The 10831-nt window shown below is 38.1% G+C and overlaps 1 protein-coding gene across 2 annotated transcripts in view; it reads left to right on the plus strand.

Moving 5' to 3' along the window:
- The first annotated feature begins 528 nt into the window (after nucleotides 1-528).
- arhgap36 (Rho GTPase activating protein 36) overlaps nucleotides 529-10831 on the plus strand; it is a 76986-nt gene continuing 66683 nt past the window's right edge. For both annotated transcript variants that reach the window (XM_035675282.1, XM_035675283.1), the window contains exon 1: nucleotides 529-826. In XM_035675282.1, the coding sequence (XP_035531175.1) occupies nucleotides 716-826 (111 nt within the window). In that variant the 5' untranslated portion in view covers nucleotides 529-715. The remainder of the gene's footprint in view (nucleotides 827-10831) is intronic.

Raw genomic sequence — 10831 nt, forward strand, 5'->3', positions numbered from 1 at the left:
CACAGACACACTCACACACACACACACACACTCTCACACACTCACACACACTCTCACACACACACTCTCACACACTCACACACACTCTCACACACACACAGTGGTGGCCGCAGCTAGAACAGGAAGTGCTGACAGCAATCTGCAATCAACACAGAGAGACAGAAAGAGTGCGAGTGTGAAATTAACTTCTCCCGCCGCTGAAGCACTTCTCTAATAAAAATATGTTTCTCAAATTAAGATATTTAGAAAACAAAGAGGAGAAAAAAACGAAAGAGACACTAAAGAAGAACAAGAAGAAGAAGAGAGAGAGAGGAAATCCGCTTTATAAAGCCAAGGAGTGGAGAAAAAACAGAAACAGGGGAGATTAAATTGCACTGGAAGGGGAAAAAAGAGAGGAAGTGGAACCAAAACAGAAAAAAAGGGTGGGATGCGGGACTGAAGTCATGTGGGGAGGAGGAAGAGGGGAGGAGAGAGCAAGAGGGTGGGGGGGAGGAGTAAGAGCAAGTGCAGGAGAGAAGAGGGAGTAGAGGGAAGCAGTAACAGGAAATAGGAAAGAGCAGCAGAAGGAGAAGAAGGAGAAGCTTTTATTGAGGGTTTTTTCTTTTTTTTTTTAAAGATCCTGATTATTTGGATTACCTGTGAAGGACGAGGAACAGCCACACACACACAAACACACACACACTTACACACACACTTACCCACACACTCCTGACTGATGCTCCTGCTGGATGGACCGACGCTGTTCACATCCACATCGTCTCCTCCACCTCCAGCTGTGCACGTAGAAGATCGACCTCTGCGACCAGACATGCATTTCTACTATGTGGTGGGTAACACATGGGCCTGTGCGTGTGTGTGTGTGTGTGTGTGTGTGTTGGTGTGTGTTTCTTGTTGCTGTGCAACCATTTCTCTTATGTTATGTGTAATTTGCTGACAGGCTGTGAAATGAAAGAAGAAGCTCGTCTGTTTCTTGCTAAAACTGGTTCATTTCTGTGAAGGAAAAGTGTAACTGTAGTGAAAACTGTTGATTTCACCTTTTTAAGATCGACTCATTAAACAAAAAAAGTTAATTGAAAGGCATAAAACATCAAATTGAAGATTAAAAAGCAGCAGAATCTTTGTGATTTAAAGTAAAGGGCTCTGATTCAGCATTGGTTATCAGTCACATGCAGTTTGTCGTTCTTTGATCCATCCATGTTTTTTTATTGCACTGTCATTAAACTCTGGAGCTGGACTTCCCAGTAATCATAAATTATTTCCATGAATAATTCTCCAACTCTGCTGTTACACCCAAACACATTATTGAAAAGGCAAATCAAACTTCTGGTCTGCAGAATGAACACCCCCCTTCCCCAACCACACACACTTTTGGATTTGCAATCAAGGCTCTGCTTCTGTTTCTTTCATAGCTGTGGTCCCACAAAAAAACCCCAAAAAATCCAATCAGTTGTTCCTCGGCTCAGCGCCTATCTGTCCTCCAAAGTTGTGGAAGGAAGGGAAAAAGAAACATAGCCACAAGCAAAGGTGGAGGAGTGAGGGAGCAGCACGGTGTAGTAATGGATTCTGAGTGCAGGAAAATTAGGATTATTCCTGTTTACGACCACAAAAGAAGTGCTGATTGTTTTGTGGTTGCGTGGAAACGTGGAGTAAATTTCCTGAAAGCTTGTAATTTTTTTTTTCCTCCCCTTGTTCGTATGTTTATGCCTCAAGTATGGAAAGGTAATGTGAAACTACAGTGAATGGACATAATCTAAATATAACTCTGAAGAAGAAGTTGATTTGATGCAGTAATTTTAATGGGAAACATCTTTATATTAAACTTTAATAGAAGATTTAGAGGAGCTCTCTTCTTACCAGGTTCTCCAAACTAATGATATAACTGTACATGATACTGTATTGTAATGACACAATACAGCACAAACCATTTTTAGGAAGATAAACGACTCATACTGACCACTGCGCTGTTAAACCTCACTGTAATGTGCACTGACTTAGTGCGGATTAACATTATTAATGGCACAGCAGCTCATTATTTATTTGAAGGAAACTCAATACGAGCAATACAGAATCAGTCAAAGTCACTTTAAAGCTGCATTAATCAATACTTGATGACATAACTGTGCGTAATGTATGTTGGTTCTAGTGAATTCTTCACCCAGCTCTGGAGTTCCCTTCAGCTTTACGAAACGTTTTAGCCTCTTTCAGCTTATTGTTTTGGTTTTGCGGCCCTGCGGCTTTAACATTTTGGTTTCCTGATGGACAGCTAGCTTCACCTGTTGCTAAAGTAACCACAAACTGATGCTATTTGTAGCTGCCGAGCTCAGAGGACGAGGGGAGTGTTGTACACAAGTGTGAACCTATCATGACGTCACCCATTGGTTTGTGGAGAACCGTTTTGAAGCCTCCAGTAAAAAAACAGTAAACGCAGTAAGAGAATCTAGCTTCGTACACTACCTAGTTTGACAATTTGATCTGAGGTTTGTGCGTTGAGCTGGACGAACTCACTGAGAGTGACCTGTCAATCAAAAGCAACCCTGCTTTATTGTCTATTTTACTCTAAATTGGACCATAATTATAAATTATATATAAATGAACATCAGGCTGTATGGAAGAAGATGTTAAACTAGCTTCTGAGACCATTATCAGGAAACTGTTTACTGAGCTTATAAATGAAGTGACAAGTCGGCTCATTTCTCCATTAAAGTGAATGGGATCGCTGTGTTATTGCAGCCAGTGGAGCTCCCCCTGCTGGAATTTACATAAAATGCAGGTTTTAGGACACTTCCACATTGGCTTCACTCTTCAGACCCGGAAGCTCTGTCCATTATATATACTGTTAATGGCTCAGCAGCATGATTAGTTGAACTAAACAGCTAGCAGCAGCTACTATTTGCGGTTAGCTATCTAGATCAGGAAGCCAGCGGTGCCTGACGTCAAACTGCTGTTTGTTGGTCTTGCTGCTCTGTGAGATAGCCACGCACTCTTTAATTTGCATATACCTGATGTAAACAAAAACTGGTGGAAAAATATATGTGGCATTATCAAATAAAAGTTCTCTGAAATACATAAAAGTAGTCCTTTTGAAAAGAAAATGTAGATAAAATCTATTTATTTACTGAATTATATCGACTAATTTATATGTTTATATAATTATTGCCTCATTTATTTCATGATTTCTATTTATTTATTTATTTAATGTTGACAAAAATAGAATTCCACAGCTAAAAACCTCTGACAAACCAACAAAACAAGGGGAATATATAGGTTTCTATTCATAAGGTGGGAAGGCAGATGACTGCAAATCAATGCTAATGTAACAAGATTGACATTGTACATTGTGTTCAGCTGTAAAGTAGTGACAACAGTTTACTGACATTTAAAAGGGTTCACTGTTACTTTTATCACCTTCTTGCACTAGTGGTCACAGCTGAGAAGTAAATGTGTGAAGTATCTGAGCCTTGCAGGAAGGAGGGTGCAACACTACAGAGAGATACCTTTTATGAGCTGATTGCTGCTCTTTAAACTTTACAAGGTGTGCGTGAACTGTAAGCAAGCGTGTTCATGATTGACAGCTCGAGCAGTTAATCTATGTTGTAACATTTAGCTGCGTGTTTTGACATCTAATACAGTAAATGACATACAACTTTAACTTTTTCACCATGTTGAGCAGGAAGAGTTCCTTTATTTTGTATTACAGGGGTGTTGTGATGCATTCGGGTGTGTTTTCTCTTATGGACCAAGAACAGTAACACTGTTGCCAAAAGGTTAAATGAAAGCAGTGAAGATCCACGTTTTTAATGAAGGCTGGCTCGGCTGATGTTTTCCCACAGAGGGGATGTTTGGAAAAAGTCCTTTTATTTTGCTTTTAGTTATGAATTTCCTGTGCAGACTTAAATATTTTTACCCAACTGTGATGTTAAACACATCTAAAAAGGTTCTTCTGACTGCAGCCTGTTTTCTGCTACTAGAGACATTGTGACTCTGCTTATAATGAATGTGTATGACTCAAATTACAGAAATGAGGACTAGCTAATCTACATAAATCATTAGTTCGATTGTTATGTATGGAGGACTAAAAGTGCCAAAAATAAATACCCCATTAAATAATTACTTAAATGTGTCATTATTTAATTAAAATACCAGTTCATTTTATGTTTATATTTTTAGGTGGCTAGTTATTGAGTTAGCAAAAATGTTTGCTACATAGCAAAACATCAGTTAACTAGCTGCTAATCTAAATGATTTTTTAGCTATCTAATTACATAGGATAGCTAATGTTAGCAAAACACTATAGTTATCTGCCTAGCTACCGATTGATGTAGATTAGATAGGTAGTTAGCAGGGCTTTTGCTAACATAGCTAACTTAAGGTGTGACTCAATATTGGACGATTAGAACAGGGACACTCAATTTGCTTTGCCCTGGGAGCCAGTTAATACATAAACATTAATATATTTATTTAATATATCATATTTATCTGTATTTTATGTCCAATACTATCTATTATGCTAAGCTATATTATGGTTAAAGAGAAAGATCATGGTTGTTATCATTGGTATAAGTGAATATGACATGGAGGAACATACCATCCAATAAGGAGGTAATTCTGAGCGGATACACGACTGAGGCTTTTTAAATTCTAGTTGGACAAAATAATTGAAAAACAGATCTGAGAAACCAAAAAACGATTTACTGTCAACGTTTTTGTCTCTTAGAGAGATCTTGACACATGGTCACTTCTGTCTGCTGTGCAAACTACAGTGAGCTGCCAAATGCTGTTATATCAGAATTAAAGTTTTAAATAAATCCACTAATTTGGCAACAAGTTTGGCAAGTTAACTGCGTGCAGATGCATGAAGTATTTGCATCCGTCACTGCCTGTGTGTGTGTGTAATGCTGTGCACACACACGCCACTATATTTCTATGGTACAACAATAACATGATATTATATTATACTGCTATAAAATACCACAAATAAGCCCAACTAGCATTAAATTAACTGTTATATAATGAAGAAATGATAAACAAATGAGAAATTAACATCATTATGTCCAGTGAAGGCAAATACATTTTATGGCTGACTGAATATGCAGTTAATAAATGATTGATTGATTTAATATCACATAAGATAAAGAAAAGCAGCAGACTGAAGTTCAAAGGACATTTATGTAACTATTTTAATTTCAGTCAATTCATTGACTCATAAACGACTTTATCAACGCCACCGTCCCTCAGTTCATACACAAGATTCACATTTTAAGAGAAAAATATATTGTATTATAGTTAAAGATGTTGCTGTATGTTGTATCAGACATCCACGCTACTTTTTTATTTATATAATACCCCACTTAAATGCCTTAATACAGTCCAGTGTCCAGCATTTCTGAAATTGGGGGGTACACACACCCCTAGGGGTACTTTAAAGTACTGCAGGGTGAACATGAGTGTCAAAAAATAGGCTTAATTTTTAAAATAACATTTTATTATTTATTTACCTCAGTTTAATAAATCACTACCATAAATGTTTTAATGAGGGAATTAGTAAACAGTATTATTGTCAGTACAAACCTTTAGTACTGCGCCATCGCTTCTACCATAATGTATAAATCTGACCACTGCTTGTGCTTTGGAAAGTCAATGTCCAACATCATACTAATACTTTATTATGTACTTGGCCATGACTGACGTAAACAGCTAAATCTCACAGTTAATAGCATGAATTTCTCTCTCTCTGTGTTTTTCCTTCCTGTCAGACATTACCAGACAGCTGCATCACTTTTTTTCTCAAACTATTATTTCTGCATCTGCCCATCTGCCATCTCTTGTTTTTGCTCTCAGCAGCACTCTCTCTCCACTGTTACCCCCATCTGTCTCCGCAGTCTCCGCCACGCTTGTGTGTGGCTCAATCATATTTCTTGCTTGTCTCTTTGATTTGTGGATCCCAAAAGCCCTGGAACTTATTTTATTTATTTATTTTTGGCTCCACGAACCGTCCAAATCTCATTAAAGTTAAAATACTTGGTTGTATTTATGCACTGCAGGCAGGCGGTGGATGTGACCTCTGCACCTGATGCAGCAGCTTGTTAAGTTGTGGGTGTAGGTTTTCATGCTGTTGTTTGTGAGGTGATCAAATGTCAAGTAAGTGGTTTAAAGGTAAATGGGTGCTTGATTTGCTAGCTGTCTATCTTGCTGTGGTTACTTTTTTGCACACAGACTTAAGTATGGCTTAAAGTTGAAGGGTCAATTTAGTCAAATTACCAAAATACATCCATTTGCAGAGTCTGCTATCGATATAAAGGCTGTTTCTGATTAAACTTTTAGACGTAGGATGTTACATGGCAGCCGTAGCAGCTTGTTTCACGGATATTTTCTCATCTATCTTGGGTTTATTTAAACCAAACTGATGTTAGTGATTGTTGGAAAGACTAACAAAGACAGTTTTTGGTGAGTTTTATTTGGTTTCTGTCCAGTTTGAAGTGTGTGTTTACAAGTTTCTGCAAAGTTAAATTACAGTTTTTTTTTGTTTGGTCAGCCATAGTGCCCATTGTATTGGTCTGCTGGTGTTCTAGTGCCGTGGTTGCCAACCTAGGGGTCAGGACCCACACTAGGGGTCGCCAAAGCTTCATGGGGGGTCGTGAGGCCTTAAACTTGAAAAATATACATAGTATGAATGTAAAGTAGAACATCAAGGACAATAAAACACTGAATTTGTCAAAAAAGAAGTTTATTATGTCTGTATGATTGTTAAAAATGATTAAAAAGAAAACAATACAGACAGAGAAGTGCAGATAAAAGTCACTATTTGGGTTAATTGCACAGTTTTTAAATATAATATCAAATATCCATAAAATATGTCACTTAGTAAGTTTAGTAGGAATGGTAGAAAAGGGGTCACTTAAGGAAAAAGGTCTAGTGCAACTTCTAGTTGATTTCATATAACCTTCTAAGTAGACCTCAATTTTCTTAATCCCACTCCCAGTGGATTTCTGAGCATTCACAATAGAGATTTCTGTCTTCTCCCGTCCTGCAAAGTGAAAAAATATGATTTTACTCTACTTTGACATTAAAACATTGACAATGATGATGAAGAATATGTGATATGATTGAAAGCTAAGATGTGTTTTTTTTAAGGTAAAGTAGAAAAACAGAAACCCAGATTATAGCCACAACTAGATACCAACAAGAGATCCTTCAAGCTTCAAATAAACTCTTTATTGAGCTTAGCTTCTGTAAAGTTAGGTCAGAAAACTTCTGTTCATTTATTAGTAACTCCCCCTGTGTCCCTCAATTGTCCAATCAGTTTAAAATATACAAGGTAACACACTCCTGCCTCACTTCAGCCAATCAACACTTCCACCCTTACTCACACAGCAGCCAATCACCAATCACCATCCCCCTCTTTATAAGCCCAAGTAGCTGCACCTGCAAGACCAACTGCTGCTTTTATAACCCCAAGCCACCAACACTGCCATCAAGATGTTATCTAGAACTAGTAACGGTGTGCTAGAAGTCAAACAACAACAGCAAGCCACTAAAATTGTCCCACGTGACCGATGATGAACATGATTCATGTTCAAAACAAGAGTCAATAGATAAGAGGGGAGGGAGCTAACATATAACTGATGACAGCCATCTCACCACATTTCCTCTCTTCTGTGAAAAAGTATAAATGTTAAAGACGGAGGTGATAACTCCACACATCACAAGACATCACATGTTAGACGTTTGGCCCTGCGCAGGAGAAGAAAAGTTACGTAAGTAAGAGTTTTTTACTCGAGCTTTAATCAGACTTTTCTCTGTTTGTTTGTTTGTTTGTTTGTTAATGTGCATGTTGTTCTTTGGTTTTGCTCGCTGAGGTTTAGGTGAGAAAATGAGACTATTTCTGCAGCAGCTCTGCCTCCAGTCCTACTTATTTACTTATTTAGCATGATTCTTTGAGCCTGTAAGACAAACTCCCTCCTCCTCTTCTTAATAATAAGATTCATTGTATTAATGTGGCAAAAAATTAAGTAAATGAGACTACTGGAAAATAAAAAAAGACAAAACAAGGAATAATTGAACTGTAAAACAATGAAAAACATACAAAAGTTTAAAACATAGGTCATTAAGGAAACTCCACCCTGTCTTTCAGAGGCTGTAGTGGACTTTGTTTTAAAGCTAGAGTGAAGATACTGGTATCATATGAAACTATATGACCTAATTAGGCTAATTTTGGTGATGTTAAAACTGGCATGGCCATTTTCAAAAGAATCCCTTGACCTCTGACCTCAAGATATCTAAATGAAAATGGGTTCTGTGGGCACCCACGAGTCTCCCCTTTGCAGATATCCCTACTTTATGCTCATCTCATTTGTATGTGGTAGAAATGTGTTATTTTTGCCTATATTTAAATATATATCCGCAGACTGGGCTCCCTAAACTAAACAGTTTTGGAGTTGCATGGAATGACTGTAAATCTGAGACACATATTTTATGCTGCCAGTGCCCAACTTGTGCCACCCCGAGTGAAAAACGTCAAGCAAATATTGATTTATGTGATTGTTTGCAATTAAATCACCATAAATTTCTGCCACCTCCATGAATATTTCTCTAGATCTGCTCCTGAATAGAAGTTATTTATCATATTGTTACGTAATGTAAAGGCATGCCAAACAGTTTTGCAAGCCTGATATTTTTTTCTCTTCTTTTCCTGTTTCTCTCACTATCAATCACTTTTAGTTTTTTTTTACCCAGCTTGAATAAAGTAGTAATATTGCATCAAGGAGGAGTATATTTTTTGTTCTAATTCCATTAGGATGTTGTATTTCTACACACCTGTTAGTATATTATTCAGCTTTTGGCTACTAGTTACTGCATAATCTGCGACATATTTCTCAAAATATATACATTTACGGTTTGTTCTTCGCTCATACTTTAGAGAAGTATGTTAAGAAATGAAGTGATCTGTGTGTGGAAATATGTGTGCGATGATTTATTCTGCTGGCGAGGATATTGCCTAACGTCTTGGATGCTACGCTTAATAATGAACACCATATGTCATAAGAGGGGAAGAGTGGAGATGAAGTTGAAGGAATAAAGTGGGCAAAAGGTGGACCTGCAGATTTAGAGGATGATGAGGATGAGGAGGAGGAGGTCTTTGGGTATGAAAGCTGAGATGGTGTGTTAGTTCTCGACCCCCAGGCTCTGGAGCCACGTGTGTCTCTGCTGGTTTAGGATCAGATCCCACCACAACCTCTTCTCTGGTGTCACCTCCAGTCCGTCTCAAGTGTCATACTGACTCAGAGCTGCGCATTTCTAGTTTTTCAACCACCAACACTGTCAGGGCAGCATGACTTCACTCCTTCGTGCCACAATGAAAGTCAGTCTCGCTAAGGTAGGACTCTCTTTGGATAATTTTTAGATTGAGCAGCAATACTAGAAGTTGCATGATGGTGACATTGTATTCATGTAATTTGATGCTGCTTCTAATGTTCCCTGATAGGAGAACTTCTGCTTTTATCCTAAAATGTGGGGAAGTTGTCATTCGTTTTAAGCTGCTAACTGTTTGTTATGCTCCGTGTGCATGCATTGGTTTTCTGGTTAACCTCAGACTGCATCTTATGTGTGATAATCACAAATATTGTCTGTCTGTCCCTAATGCCCCATACGGAGGCGAGAATGATGATTCTCGTTTTTCTAAGATAAGGTAATGTATATATCTGGCTTCATATTAAGGCTGTTGTGAATGATAAATGCCTCCATTGGTCGTTTTGCTCTTTCTGTCTTTCGATGTTATTGTGTCTCTTGGACTGTTTTTGTTTGTGGTTTATAGGATAAAACTGGTCTTATTCTGTATTTTTCTTATTGTCAGCAAATCCCACAGAAAACCAACAATGTGTTTGTGCATCTCTTAACACTTTCTCATTCCCTATACCCCCATTGCTTCTCCTGAACACATAATCAAAAATATAGTTCAAATTTTTCTTATCTTGTTTCCTAAAACAAGTCTATAAAATATGAGTAAAGGTGCAAAAAATAGTCCCATGAGGCTTTGTCAGTATGTCAATAGCTAGGACCCATGGGATATGTAGTTGGCGAATGCTACTAAAATGTTTTTGTCATATGCCCTGGTGCCCCCATGTTAAAAAAAATGCAGTAAAACTGCCCTCTTGGATGCCCCTATGGTAGGTAAACCATAATAAAGTCCTCCTTTACTTTCTCCCCCTCAAACAGCCTGAGTCCTCCACTGTCCAGTACAGTAATAGATCCCTTCTTCTCATTAAAATGGCAAAAACTATTAGTGACAGTAGTGTGCGAGAGAGATGAGATATGACTTTTAATATCATCCACAATGAACCTGATGGCGGTTCATATTTTTACATGCTGTGCCTCTCCGTTCCCTGTCCTGACATTTTATTAAATACAGCCGAAGCCATTCCACAAGTTCCTAAATGTCACTGAGTTTAAGACACTGGAGCTGTTGCTTGAATATTCTTTTTTTAGTTTTTACAGCATCTCCTAATATATGAAAGAGAAGAGAATGCATGTGTGATGAAGTCACTCCAGGGGTCTCATTTTCAAGCTCCAATTTGAGTGAATTTTTAGTGCAAATTCACTTGTGGGTTTGACCTCCAGCTACGTTGTTCCACCAAGTTTTCTATAATTTCACCCTGCTGACAAACCCAGAAATAGCACTTGTATTTTAACCTTTTATTTGAATCAATTCTCTCCACTCTCCGCACTCTGTTCCTCTCCCTGGTGATGCCTTCAAGGTTTCTGCGGCATCTGGCGTATGTAGTTGTCTGTGTGTGTGTGTGTGTGTGTGTGTGTGTGTAGCAATGTGCATCTTTGT

This window comes from Morone saxatilis, unplaced genomic scaffold (genome assembly GCF_004916995.1).
Source record: "Morone saxatilis isolate NCDOM2014 unplaced genomic scaffold, NCSU_SB_2.0 Contig4, whole genome shotgun sequence".
Lineage (NCBI taxonomy): Eukaryota > Metazoa > Chordata > Actinopteri > Moronidae > Morone > Morone saxatilis.